General features: G+C 38.3%; 1 protein-coding gene across 5 annotated transcripts in view; it reads right to left on the minus strand.

Annotated features, from left to right (window-relative positions):
* The window catches only part of ERCC6 (ERCC excision repair 6, chromatin remodeling factor), a 47,216-nt gene extending 32,341 nt beyond the window's left edge, over positions 1 to 14,875 (minus strand). Inside the window, exons 1-5 of one of the 5 annotated variants that reach the window (XM_064662811.1) lie at positions 14,732 to 14,875; positions 13,440 to 13,873; positions 10,892 to 11,012; positions 8,520 to 8,628; positions 5,999 to 6,722 (exon numbers count right to left, since the gene is read on the minus strand). In XM_064662811.1, coding sequence (XP_064518881.1) covers positions 5,999 to 6,722; positions 8,520 to 8,628; positions 10,892 to 11,012; positions 13,440 to 13,870 — 1,385 coding nt within the window. In that variant the 5' untranslated portion in view covers positions 13,871 to 13,873; positions 14,732 to 14,875. Of the gene's footprint in view, positions 1 to 5,998; positions 6,723 to 8,519; positions 8,629 to 10,891; positions 11,013 to 13,439 lie in introns of all 5 variants that reach the window. The other 4 variants (XM_064662810.1, XM_064662808.1, XM_064662809.1 and 1 more) reach the window with 4 other exon arrangements.
* Between the last annotated feature and the right edge of the window lie 432 nt (positions 14,876 to 15,307).

Consider the following 15,307-nt stretch of genomic DNA (forward strand, 5'->3'; position numbering starts at 1 on the left):
ACTAATAAAAACTGTACTTAATTTTACTCAAGTTTACTTTTCACACACTGTCTCTGTTATTTCATTGAAGTGTGTAATTACTCCAGCTGTAGTATTGAAGGCTCTCGTACTACATCTCCTCCAAATGTCAGGAGGTTTTTTTGCACTTGATTCCCATTTCAAAGAAAAATCAGCAACTTGTTATTACTACAAACTTTCACAGTTTGAAGAAGCTATTCTGTTTCTGAAAGGCTATGAACTTCATGTAACACATAGCATTAAGATATTCTACACTAAAACTTGATTATTTTCTTTAAAAAAGTGTGAATATCTAAATGGTTGAAGCAATGGGAGGACAAAAACTATTTGCTAGACCAGATCAGTCACAGTTGGTCAATCTGGTCTTGTACCTTACCCTGGAAGTCAAACATTGGAGGGAGAAACAGCAGTAGCTCATCTTCAACGTAACTACACAGTAACTTAGTGAGCATTTGGTTGATATATTCCTTATGCATCTCAGTTAAACAGCATTAGTATGTTTAAACAATCAGAAAATACAGGTTTTACTATATCACCAAGGTCTCTTGAAAATAGAAGCATGACCTTTAAGAAATCTATCTTATGTTGTCCATGGTCAATGCCATAAATACAATTTTATCCTGGAAGTGAAGTATGAAAGCCATATATCATACAATTAAATTTTTCTTAATATAAGACTGTATTCAGATACTAAGCCCATTTCCTACTTACTGCAATACCCTAGAAAGAAATTCTGCACCCAAAACAGTAATGAGCACATTTAAAAAAATACAGTCAGGAACCAAGCTGAGTATTTAATATAGTTTACATTTGTGAAGCATAATATGTTTTATATTTTATACAGTTAAGAATCCCTTACAGATTATTCTAATTTGCTAAATTGAAGCATTCAGTATTACTTTTTTGATCTAACTTTTTATGGTCTATATGGGTGGATTTAATTGGTACGTCCTAACAGATGAAATACATGCAGTTAGTACCACGATTCTCCATAAGTAAATTAAGACTGATGTACACAATTACACACTTGAGCTTAGAATGAAAGGTGTACTCAGCAAGTGAGATAAAATATATCTTCATTTATGTCTCAGCTTTGTCATTCTAAAGAGCAGTTGGGATGCTCTAAGAAAGTATCTTTCAGGAAAGGTAATATTTAAACCTTTTTTAATTTATAACTCTGAAACATCAAGAGATTCAGTGACTCAGATACATCAAAGAAAGCTAGCACACGAAAACTGATCTTTGAAACCCAACTTTAAAACAAATCTTGATTTTTTTGTTTGATTCCTTGGATCAACTGCTTTGTATACTGATAGCCACAATTTCCATCTACTCAGCTGCTCGGACATCACTTGGTGAACATGAAAAGAAGTAGCTTTCCTAGCCTTGCCTTTGAGCACTTGACAGCAATAGAAGTCAAACAGCTCTACTCCACAAACTATACAGAATGCACAGGAAAACATAGATATGGCACTTATCTCCCTTAAGATGACATGTAATTGCTTGCTTGAAGCAGCAGTCTTGAAGCAACATACTGACAATTATGGGAACAGTGTCCATAATACTGCTAATTTTTGTTTTGACCCCAAGCTGTTACCTTATGCAGATACTGTATTACTGATGCCAATAATTTAACATAGTAACTACATATAAGCAGCAAAAATTACTTTTTTATACTTTTGATTGGCATTTTAAGACATGCAAAGGAAAACTGTAATATTAAAAAACAAATTTCTTGATAATTTGCAATTTCTACATCTGCTAAGCTTGGGAATAATGCAAGAAAACCAAACAGCAGTTTTCTTATTGAGAAAAAAAAAAATGACAAAAAAAAGGTTTATTTCCTATGCATTTAATATGCATATAAGGTTACTTTTCTTTTGGGATTCTAGGCAAAAAGCTGAAAACAGGCTCATTTCCACTCTTTTCCATAGTCTTCAAAGAAACTGGCTCTGTCACGACCTGATGTGCTGGTCTTTGATGGACTAATTTTCTTCACAGTTGTTAGTATGTGGCTGTGTTTTGGATTTGTGCTGAAAACAGGGCTGATAATATCGAGATGTTTCTCTTATTGCTGAGCAGGACTTGCACAGAGCCAAGGCCTTTGCTTTTTGTACTGCCACACTGGTGAGGAGGCTAGGGGTGTGTGAGAGGTTGGGAGGAGACACAGCTGAGACAGGAGACCCAAACTGACCTAGGGGATACTCCTGACCATACAGCATCATGCTCAGTATATAAAATGGGGGGGAAGAAGGAGGAAGGGGGAGACATTTGGAGTGACAGCATTTGTCTTCCCAAGAAACTGCTACGTGATGGGGCTCTGCTCTCCTGGAGATGGCTGAACACCTGCCTGCCCATGGGAAGCACTGAATTAATTCCTCATGATGCTTTGCTTGTGTGTGCAGCTTCTGCTTTCCCTATTAAACTGTCTTTATCTCAATCCACAAGTTTTCTTGCTTTTACCCTAAGGATTCTCCCCTGATCCCACTGCTGGGTGGGTGGGGTGGGCTTGGTTGCTGGCAGGGGTTAAACCATGACACCTGACCATTCTACCTGACCAGACAGGAGGCTACAGGTTTAGATCCCACAGCTCCAATTTTGAACACTTCTAGACCAAGATGGTCACTGTCAAGTATGACAAAAGACACATTGGTAACATACCTGCTGATAGGGATAAGTCTCTGAGACATTCAGCAGCAACCCAGAGAATGCTTACCTAAGCCTCCGGGTTCAGCTGGTAATGTACGAAGGACAGCTGGCAATGACAATTTCACTGAATCTTAAACTTATTTTATAGGTGCTTGACAGTATCCTGCTTATTTATCTTACTCTCTGTAACCCTGATGTTATAGCAAGTCACAGTTATAGCAAGATTCACCTTAGACATTGACCTTTCAGAACAGAAGATTTTTTTTCACCTGCATCTCTGCACAGCAACATGGCTCTAGTAACAGTAACTAAGAGAAAAGCAAGACCCACACAAGGAAAAAAAATGAAATTACTGAGAGCCTGAGCTGAATTCTATATAACTAACTTTTAGTTTTTCATGTTCCACTGATCACATCCTGCTTTAAATGACTAGGCCAACCACTTCAAGTAGCCTTTAAGAAGGAAAGAGTTGGGTACTCTCCTGCCTGATGTTTACTACAGATAACAGCTCCTGTTCTGACAGCAGTCTCTTTTTTCAGAGATGCTCTGCAGTTGCACAGTTAGTTCATTATCATGCTTCAACAACATCAATGTAGTTTCCCCTTGACACAGACCAATCTCTTGAAGTCCCATCTCTGAAAAGTTTTAATGTTAAGGAAACTCATTTTCAATCTCTAAGAGTATAGGACTGCATTCATCACCAAGCACAAGACTAGATGTTCAGAAGAATAAAGTAATCCTAAAGGGTTTTCCTCTGCCTCTCTCACGGGTAAAATACACCATAATCTCACCCATTCGTTTGCATTCAAAAGTAAAACTGACATGAAACAAGATATAAACATAAGAAAATGACAGCATTTCTATAGCATTCTTAATATGTTTCTTAATTCACTACATTTTATTTTCTTGTGGCATTTCCCATAATGAAGATTACCTGGGGATGTCAGCATAAAAACATCAATGTGGACAGCTGCAGCTTAACAGCCACAATAACTGTAGCTATGAAATTTTTAAGAGATGTAGTGTTTTGGTAGCAATTACAGTTATTGATATTTCTAAAATTCATTTAGGCTTTTATTGTAACTTCAGTAACCAAAAGAAATGTAGTCTATGATATGACTTTGCTAAGGATAAATTGTCACAATCTTAACGTTATTAAAAAACGTTTTTGAATGAATTTAAACTGTGAGTCATATTAAAACTTTCAATCAAAATAAATTACTCTTGATGAAAACACTGAATTAAAAATGATTTAATATTGGTCTAATTTAAATGTGAAGAATACAGTTTTATTCAGTAAAACAGTAAATATTTTACCGATAAGAACAATTAATTTTTGTTAATGCATCCAACAGAAAACATATTTCTTTTTGACCCTTTGGATATTGTTCAGATTAGCCTCTTTCTGAAATTTCTATTCAAGACCAATAAACCATGTTTAAACTTTGAAGGGTAACATCCTGGGATTGCAAACCTATTGCCTTATATCAGGTGCTGATCTGCCTTGATAACCTGGGATGTCAAAGTTGGGCCCTTTCTTTGGGAGGTTTTCTACAACCTCAGTATCTCTACGACCAGAAGATACTCCTTCCTCCACAGCAACCCAGGCTCTCACTCCAGAAGAGATGGTGATTATACCTCTACTTCTTGATTCCTTCTCTGACATAACATTATTTAAACACATAAGATTTTATATTTCCATAGAAATGTAAAATTGGAGCCTCCGAAGCATTAATCAAGTTTTTATGCTAGGCTTTATCTCTACATCAATCACCCTTCACTGACAGACCTAATATATATTCTTCCTTCTGCTCTGGAACATCAGTTTTCAAGTTCCATGGTTTTCTAGAGGACTATATAACTACTTGAAGGGCATTCATGAAAGGTAATTAATTGAAAGTAAACATGCTATCAGCAAGCCGAAGTTTACTATATGAAGCTCAACCTTATACTAGAAAAGAAACATGCCAGTCGTTAGAGAACAATTAAAGCAACCATTTTAGTGATCTTGATCTTTTGACTCCCAGTGTGTCCAGAAGAGTCTCTAACTTCACTGGCATGTCTAGTTAGCATTTTAACAGCTTAACAAACTACATGTCATTTCATTGCCTCTTCAAAATGTTTTCCATTGAGTTGTGAAAAATAGAAACATTGCAGTCTTATTGTAAGGAGCTCAACTGCTATGCTATCAGCAGAGAAAACATCTCAACCACACCCTGTAGCTTCCCAGAGAACACCAACACATAGGTTATACAAATATCATAAGTCACAGCTTAGTACGAGGTGTTTCAGCTGCCGTTTTTGAAAGGAACCTGTTCTTAGCTTAGAACAAGTATTTTCCCACCTGGCACACTAGATTCTCCTTACAAACTTTATTTAGTTTACAACCTTAGGTCACTGTAGCAACAGAAAACATCACTATTAACACCACTGTCACCATCTCTATAGATGAGGAAGCTTTTACCCTCACTCTCATCAAGAACAGAGAGGAAAAAAATCACTGTCAAACAGAGCAGCTTGTTTTAGACTTGACTAAGAGCAGTACAAATGTCCAGTGTTAATTACTTATGACTTCTAACATAAGTTATACAAGCAATATCATGTGATATTGATTAAATAATATACTGTCATTTCCAGTATAAATGTTTTTACAAGTTTAAATTCAAAAGATTCTTTTAATACTGATTTTCAAATAAACTTGTTAGCCATATAAACTATAAATAAATGCCTCGGATTTAAATAAAGTAACAGATTCTACAGAAATAGTATGTAACTGTAATTTAGTCAAATTATTTCTTCTTGACTAGTAGTTAATTATATAAAACTGAAAACTAAGCATTCCACCCCATCCCAAACCAAAGATTTCTCTCTCAGTGGAAAAGTGACACCCCTCTGAAGAGGGAGGGCACTGTCTGCACATTAATTTCACCTATCAAGCAGAAGACGTTAATTTTTTTTTTTTTGAAAGGTGGGTATATGATCTACAGACAAAGGCAGCACTTAAGTACAAAGCTGCCAAGTAATACCTTTTTTAATATATACTTAATTTTTGGTATATTCGCATTTCTCCAAACAAACACACCAATGCTCAAATAGCTTATTACCGAAGGACCTATAACAATCAGCAAAATCTAACAGCAAAGTTCTTATATTAATAAGAACTTAATAAGTAATTAATAAGTATGTCTGATTCCTTCTGGAAGTCTATGTTCCCTTACACTGCCGGATTTCCCTTACACTGCTAGGAAGTGCACTGAAGTATTACAGACATTGCCCTTTGCATGTTCAACATAGTTTATTAATATTACTAATAAAAATGTCTAGGACTAACCTTAGTCTCTGTTTATAATAGTCCACATCTCCATCATCTCTCCACCTTCTTACTCTGTGCTTCCCCGGTGTATGCTCTTCTTCCTCAGAGCTTGGAACAAAGTTAGCATCATGTTCAGTTTCTTTTAAAACCTTCTTTGCCAAACGTTTTCTTTTTCTTGATAAATTCTTAAGTTCATAATCAGAATCATTCTCAGCAAGAGAAGACGCCTGCTCTTCCTCCTCTTCTGCTGCTTCTGGATCGAAAAGTTCCTCATCAGGTACATACTCGGACTCCCCACTATCATCCTCCTGGTCATCCCTGAACTTGGTCTCAGGATACTTCTTTTCCTTTGGAATCCTGGCCTTTGACTGAATCTGAAGAGCACGCTTCTGAAGTTCTCTCATGTGTTTTTTTAAGCGCTTATCTGTTTTTGACAGGGCTTTTCCACTTTTTTCCTTTGTAGTAGTTGTGGGAGCTATACATGGAACACTTTTGGCTTGTGGTTTCTTCTTTGCTCCTTTGCGACGGGATAACTTCTTTCTTTCAGATGACAGCTTAGCTTGGTCAGCTAAGTACTTCTCAAAATCAGATGTTTCATTGAGTCGTAATTGTCGTGTCTTCCTCTCTGGCTTCTGAGGTATTTTAGTTCCAAATGGAGTCATCTGACCAGTACGAATAAGTTCTTCCCACTCTGTTTCCTGAGCAGGCATAAGCATACTACCAAGACATGAGGGACCAGGTTCTACAACAAAAATCAGAACATACGGCATGCCTTTAACACCTTCTGTATAACTAAAACATAGGAAGAAGGGTGGTTAGCTCAGTTTTTATATACAACTTAAATTCCAAATTATCATCACACATAATACTTGAAGTTCAAAAATGGCAAACCCCAACAGAACAGATGGCCAAAAAAGCCGAGACTTTTACTTTAACCTACTTCTCAAACTTCACATAGGAAATATTATACTTACTATCAAAATGCAAATACTTCTGAAACAATACACAGCAGCAAGAACTATGATAAAATTACAGTCCCTGATGGCACATGAACTCTAATGTGCCACCTATGCTGTCAATACCACCCATGTCACCATGTTCAGTGCAAGAAACCAGTGTTCCCATATGCAGCAACATTGCCCATGTCCATTTTATTACTGATTTTTCAGTCCTACTCATAAGCTTGAGATCTGACATTTCGATTACCACACCAGAATAGACACAAATCTTACAAAACACATAGACTGTCCTAACACATGCTTCAGAAAAAAATCCCAAAACCCAAATCAATAAATCAAAAAACCCAAAGTCTGTCTTCTTATCCTACAATACTAATATTAGCATGATGACTTTAAAAGTCAGATTGGCTGCACAGCATTTTGTCATAAAAGAGCACTTCAGTTACACTACGCATACAGCTACTATACACAAACTATAACTAGTGTCTGAAACCTAAGAGGAAGAAAAGCTCTCGAATTCAGGAAACTGAAGGGGAATCCTGGCCTGAAATCTATTATTGGGGTCCAAAACTTCAAAATAACTGTATCAGAATTGCCAACCCCATTTAAAGCACTGTATCTATCGTATGTTTAACGAGCAATGACGACGCACGAAACCTCTCCACCTCCACCCCCTCCTACTGGAACTGCTCTATTCCATTTCTTCTGTTGGGCTCCACTCATTTCCTAGTTACATTTCAACATATTGGGTGCCTGAGTTTTGCTGCATGAACCCATTTAAAGAAAAAGGATTAAAGATGCTTTTCCACTGAGAAAAGTTTACTAAGGTTTTGACAACTGTAAGTTTTGTTGAATCAGGAGAGAAGCATGAGCTCTGTGAGATCTGGAATCCACTCCAGCCACATTTGCATGGGACAAATAGCACAAAATTTTCTCCTCTGAAAACAATAATATAACCCAAAGGTTATGCACTGATGTCAGTGGGATCCAAACTTGCCCTACAGAATATTGCAGATTAGTGACTGTGGCCAAGACACAGATAAACTGGAGTTACAAAATCCAAGCTCAGTCTGCAGACAGCAGTGAGAAAGAACAGCTACAAAAACACAGAGAACATATGTCCTGCTCTGGAAGAAATTTTATTTTCAATTTAAAAAAAATCACATTGCAGCCTGCAAAAGAGATGCACGTCCCCCTTCCACTTCTAGTGATACTTCCCAACAGTAAGAAAAAACAATTTTGTTAATGCTGATTGATAGCATCCAGCATCTAAAATGTAATTCAATCATGATGTTAGTCATCTTTATCAAATTAGCTGTGAAAAAAATGTTAGGATTTCCAATTTATTAAGTCCAATACTCTAATGTGCCTCAGTCATCCCTACTCAGCTGAAGGCAGATTAACATTTATTTTTTAAAACTTCCCAGATGAATATGCCAAGATCTGCAAGTCTGCAGGTGCAGAGAATAAGTGTTCTAACTCCCTCTTTGAAAGCCAGGCACTGAAATTTACCTCATTACTGGCAAAAGCCTTACAAACTAGCTTCAAACAAAAAAAAGGTAGCCTTCTCCCATACATACCTTCATCTTCCTCCAATTCAATCTCATTTGCTTCATCAACAAACTCTGTTAAACCAAGAATTCCTTGGAGACGCTTTTGTTTTGCTTTTATTTTCTTCAGCTGTTGCTCCTTCAATGAGAATTAGATATGTAATTTAATTTTTAATCTGGTTCATAAACTTGCTATCTTTTTAAGCATGACTTAAGTTACTACATTTGTAGTATTCTCAACCAGAATCTCACATTCAAATGTTTACAGTATTGCACTTGAAACAAAAAAAAGTGCAAAAACGTGTCACAATACCTGTAGGGCTCCAACTCACAGAAGACACACAATTTTGTGGGTATGATCATCTTACCATATGTGTACAGTAAGATCAGACTGTTTACACACAGTGGACATTACGTTTATGTGCATCTCTTAAGGTCTTTTTATCAATGTGTTGATTCTAGTGAAGGAAGCCCATCAAGCAGACTGCTGAGATTAAGAGAGAACACCGAAAGTTTTTGATTGCAAGATTGGGTTAATGGTTACTATGATTACTAAGCCACAAAAAGTCCAGCTGTAAGATTTACTTATCAGGAGTGGTCACAGCTAATTTAACAGCAAAAACTAAAAAGTCAAATGACTTCAAAAAAATCAATGTTACAGATGCCATAAGAAGTATAGTTTATTACTTCTATGAAAATAATTCATAGGTAGCTCTTCTGTTACATCTTTTATCTGATTGTAATATCCTCAACTGTATATTTACTGGAGATGTTATGATTCCTAGTGTTATGAAACATTCCAACCAGTAAGACAAAGACAGGGGCAATGTAACCTTCCACATTTGTAATTCCATTCTCTGGAAATACTTCCTTACCCAGGGAGGCATATGCTTCAGCAAAAATAAAGTTCAAGACAAAATGAGCAATTTTTCTTTTCTTTTTGATGAAGAACTGTTCACTAGCCTGCTCCTGTCTTCATGTAGCACTTTTCAAACCACAAAGGGTAAGTGTATTCATGTATGGTACAATGTATTACCTCCTGTGTATGCACTATTATCCTTGCTACCAGAGTACTTTGTATCATACAATATGTCCTGTATGTCTGCTCTGAGGAAACAGCTGTCTTGTACCAGTCCTTAATTTCCCATTTGTCTCAATAACAGAAGTCTTCTCTAGCAATTTTTTAAAAATACGACAAAAGGAAGAGTACTAAAAAGCACTTCTCCATGCAAAAGTAGCTCAAGACCAGCTTTAAATACAGTGCCTGCCTCCAAGCAGCCTCCAAAAACACTCCTCAGGTTATTAGGAGCACTTTTATGGATTATAGCTTTCAGATGGAAATTTTTTCTTACACCTTAAAGATGGTTAACAATGAACTTGAAACGAGGTCTGAACTTCCCCTGAAACTAACACTTGTGTAAATCACTTCAAGCAATATGAAAACAAACAAAATACAGTGCCCAATTACATGCTCAGTCTTTATTTGTAAGTCTGGTTTAATGCATTTCTTCCTACTACTTCTAACTACTTGTTCCTAGTCCTGTGCCACAGTTCAGTACTGCCCCCATCACCATCTTAATTGGCTGAATTATGAGCACGGTGTTATCCAAGTTGCTGAAATTATAAAGGCTAAAAAACAAACAAGCAAATGAGTCAGTGGCAAATAGCCTGAGGCTGTCCTGTCTGAGGGCAAAGGACAGCAAATTTCACTATTAGGTTTATCATTAGAGAAAGCTGAAGGTGAATTTCCAGCAGACAGTGAGCTGATCAAGGTGCTACATCCCTGATCAGCAGAAGTTTCCCTTTTCTCAAATCTCCTTCCTACTCACAGCTAGAGGTCTATTGCTGACATTGTCCTGATGCCTGCTACATTGCTCTACAGCTCCTTTCACCTACTACTCCGGCAGGAAAAAGCTGGAGCACCTTCTGACAAATGGATGAGTTAAAGAGGCTCACAGAAAAGAATGATGTGTACTGATACAAGACACAGACAACGAAAGAAGATTAAGGAAAAGAACATAGGGAATGAAACCACGAGAGCTGAGATTTAGGTCAACTACTGAATCACACCCTAACAATGCTCTGCTAATTCTCCAAATGCTGCTGGGAGGTTTTTTTTTTTTAAATTAATGCAAATTCATCTTCTGAGCAGGTCCTGGAACTTCGGGTTTAGAGCTTGTTCCAAAACTGAGAACGAAAAAAAAAAATTCAGCTCTCACTTGCACATCTTTAAATATAGTTATTTGTATGTTTGGTAGAAAATGAAACCATTTCAAAGGGAAGGAACAGCAACTGTAGATTAACTCTGAACTATATAATTCAAAATTATATCACAAAATCCAAACCTTAAGACAAAGTACAAACTAAGTATTGTTAGCAGGAAATTAATGTAATCCAATTACCTTGTTATATTTTTGCCGTTTTACAGAATCTAATTTTCTGCTAATACTTTTGTTGTCGGCAGCTTGAGGTGAAATTTCCTCAATTATTTTATTTATTTGTCTCAGAGATGTTGTACATGATCTGAAAAAACAATAAGATTGTAATGTACCAGTAACCTCTAGAAAGAAAACTAGCACAATCTTGATTCAGACAATTCAGAAATTCCAAGAGATTTAAGGTAAGGTGTAAAAAGGTCTACAGGTAAGTTTCTGAACAAGCATATTATATTTAAACAACACTAGAAATACTAAACACTTTAAAAACTTGTACACCATAGAATATTTTTAAACTAAATTTTGCTAATAGTAAAATTCCAAAGGAAAGGAAACTGAACAACCACTGTAATGTTTAGCACTCAAAAGTTACAAGTCTGATGATGATGATAAGCAAACGAGAGTGGTTGTTTTTATTACTCAAGGTAAACAAAACACAAACAAATCTAAATGGGAAACCCCATGTTTTCATTTTCTAAAATGTTTTTATTCGTTTGATGCCAGTATATAAGGAAGCTTATATTTTTTACCTTTACAGTTTCTTTTACACCAAAAGTAGATTACAAGATAGAAATGCAATTTCAGGAAAACAGACTAGCTCAAAGAATTAGCAGCACATCAACATTAAACTTCCCTTATGTGGAACATTTTTCATGTTTCCATATACAATACGAAATTCAAGTTGAACCACATGCTATAACCTAATATCATGTTTCAGATGCTGAATTCATTTGCAAGAAAGAAGGCACTGCCATCAGAAGCAAGAAATCTAGGCTCGTTGATTCAAATAGCAGAATATTTCATAAGGATACACAAATTAGTATATCAAATCATTATTAAAAAGTCAAAGAAAACTCTTCACAACACCTGCAGAACAGCCATTATTCGCCTCATGCAACTGCTCCTCAGTTGTCAGGGAGGAAATTGTTGGGCCACAATTATCTCCAGCTCTAATGTGGATTCTACCAACTGTTATCCTTCCTATGAGATATATTTCACCAGCTCTCCAGCTATCACTGCCACTTTCAACACTTCTGGACCACCTCATCCCCTTTTTCACTCTTTAGTTTTGCTGCTTTGAAGTACACCATCCTCTTGCACATCTCCTAACTTCTGGCCATAGAGTCTCTTGACACATACCACTAATGTCCTCTACCACAAAGCTTTAATTAATAGGACTCTGGAATCTGGGATTTAAACAGGATTTAACTTCAAACAGTTTTGCTTAAATTTGTGTGTATATTACAGAATCATGCAGCTTCTACTATGAACTTTGTGCCAACTACACAAAAACCAGCCACCTCTTGCCTGATCTTTCCTCTAGTCATGGATTCACTGCGCTACAAGATTTTAACCAACTCTACCATGCTCTACTCATATGTCTTTGGTTTTGTTAGTCCCCTCTGTTCAAAAAGTCAGCTATACCTGTTAATTTTCTCAGATATCAACTTTCAGACTATCAGCTTTCAGATTCTCACATTACGTCTTACTCAGACAAGGTTCTACAAGTCTGCATAAACCATTTGTATTCCCTCACGTAAATCTCATTTTACGAATTTCAGTGAAAGACAAAAACAGAGGGATAACAAAAATCAAGGATGCTACTTAAAAGAAAAATGGGAAAACATAAACTAATTGACACCACTGTGCACAACTCTTTAAACAACCACATAATCTAATTGTAATGGTTACGCTGCTCCATTCTTCCTCTCAGTACCATCTTACTCATTATTTTCTTCTGCTCCATAACATCTGAAATTAGATTTCAGTTTTGCAAACTTATTTAATTTCACACTCCACGCCCAAACTGGAAAATTAATAAAGTGCATAATATTAGGCATAAGAGAGCTACGTGAGTTCACACAGGTAACTGAGGCCTACAGCACTCCTGAGCACTAAAATCCACCGTTAATGCAAACAGCAAAAGATACACAGGTAGAATTATTTACCTGCAATAGTTCACATACTAACTCTACAATGAAATTAGAAAGGGAGATCAAAACTCTAAAGGTTAGTGCCTCCTATTCCTCAAAGTCTTCTACTATCAATACACCATGTTACTTAAGCATTTGATTCTTTTGAGGTGTCATTCGGTACTTCTTACAAGCTTACGAGCACTTGTGAGGAGGTTGTTTTGGTTGTAGGACATTCATGAGATGGAGTTATCCAAATTACAGAAAGTACCTAATCAGAAGCAAGGAAGTCTGAGTAAGAGTATAATGCAGTTCTCCCCTGCCCAGAAAACAGATATGAATCTTGGTAAGGTAGCAGACAAAACAGAAAAAGGAGATGTACTGTACTCTGCTGCCTTGATGCATGACTAGATTAGTCAAATAAGAGCAGTGAAGCACTGTCTGACGTGAAAAATATTTTCGCCTTTTTTAAGAGTGACTCCAAAGAGTATAAGTGATATAGAGCTTTCAAAACATCTCTTCCAGATTATAAAAACTTGAGATACTGGGTCTCATCAGATGGTCAGTAACAGGAAAGAACAATAAGAAAGAACACCATTTACCTTAAGTCCTCCAGTACTGACTCATATTCTTTTGATGCATTAGCTATTTTTGCTGCTTTATTAGCTTCGTTAATTGCATTATCTACTTGCTGAAGAACTCCTTGCTCCAGTACATCCTGGTCATAGACATCAACTCCTAAATCTTTGAGCTCAGCAGCATGTGCACTACAGGAGACAGACTGAATCTGCTGCCTGTTAATCTGTAAAAGGGGATGTCCTCTTCTGGGCATCTCCAAAGGAACACCCATAGAAGTGGAAGGCTGGCTGTCAGAGTTGGGAACTCTGGCACTATTACCCACGTCATTGTCACATATGCCATTTTCTTGTTCAATTCCCAATTCCTCATCTTTAAGCAGGCAATTATTGCTTGAAGTAGTAGCAGAGTCTTGTTCTTGGATACTGTCTGGCAGGGGGCTGTTGTCTGTTGGCATCCTCTGCTCAAAGGCAACAAAGAAAAAACACATGGTCACAAGAACATTCACACATACAAAGCTCCTCATCAAGACTGTGCCCAAATCAAAGTAAGCAAACCAATAAGCACATTTATGAGAAACTGGTGCCTCTAAACACCTGGTAGTTTACTCCTCCATAAGTCCTCCCCACCAACTTCCACAATCAAAAGAAAAGAGTGGCCTAAACCTCTTAGAGACAACTGTGCCTAACTCTCCTGGAAGATGTCGATATGAAAACAAATAAGACAACCTCTAAAAATTACTCTGCTTGCCAGACAGTAAACTCAGTCTTGTGTGTAAATGGTCATGCTCTAGATGATTATGACATAACAAAAACATGCACAACTTAACATAACCGAACACCCAAAATACAAGTTTCTGAAACAGGTTAAGACTTGCCAGTGAAAGCATTGATGAGAACAGCTGACTGTAAGCTTTAGTTTGACAATTCAGCTTTAAAGTGAAATATAAAGCACCTTAGTTCTTGGGAAATTAACGCTGGACAGACATACTCAGGCAAGCCTGAAGCTGGTATGGTTCGGCACCTTCAGAACAAAACTGTCACCTGAAAGGATGTATTTCTTGTCAAATTCGTGGAGAAACAAGTCCTATTAACTTGCAGGAGGGCACTAATAACTTTGCTGGGCTCCATCAGCAGCCTCTCCCGGGAGGGCAGCCCGTGTCCCTCAGTCCCCACCCCACGGTTCCCTCCCCTCCGCTCCGAACGCTCTCGCACCGCGCTCGGTGCGGATACAACCGCACGCACCGGCCATGAGCTCCGAGAGACCCCGGACCCCGTCACCGCCCACACCGCGGGGCCTCAGGCACTGTTTCACCCACCTCTCCCTGCGGGCGAGCCCCCGGCTCGGGATAGGAACGCGAGGGGCTGCGGAGGCCGCCGCCTCCCCCCGGGCTGTGCAGGGACAGGGCCGGGAGCGGCCGGGCCGGGCCCGCAGCTGCTCCGCACCGGGACGGCTCTTCCGCAGCACGTCACTTCCGCAGCGGCGGGGGCGTGGCGGTGCGCGTGCGCGGGAGGGCGCGGGGGCCGCGGCAGCCCCGTTAGCGGCGGGCCCGGCCGGGTGTGGTGGGCCAGTGGAAAGTTTAAGGGTGTAGGTTAGGGTATACAGGGAGAGAAGATAACTTCTATTAGATTTCGGGCTTTGTCTTCTTTTCACCCTATTTGTACATATTGACGATCTTTCTTATTCTTTAGGTTATGCAGACCCAGCTCTTTCCAGCCTTTCCTCCTAGGGGAGAGGGTCATGATCCATCCCTGCTCATCTCAGTGGCCCTTTGCCGCACGCTCTCTGGTAGCCCCATGTCTCTTGCACCGGGAAAGGCTCTCTAGACACTGGTGGTCTGACATTTCCTTGACTATGTTCCTACATTACACTGATGGAGCCCACATTGCTGTGA

The sequence above is a fragment of the Pseudopipra pipra genome, chromosome 8, assembly GCF_036250125.1.
Source record: "Pseudopipra pipra isolate bDixPip1 chromosome 8, bDixPip1.hap1, whole genome shotgun sequence".
NCBI lineage: Eukaryota > Metazoa > Chordata > Aves > Passeriformes > Pipridae > Pseudopipra > Pseudopipra pipra.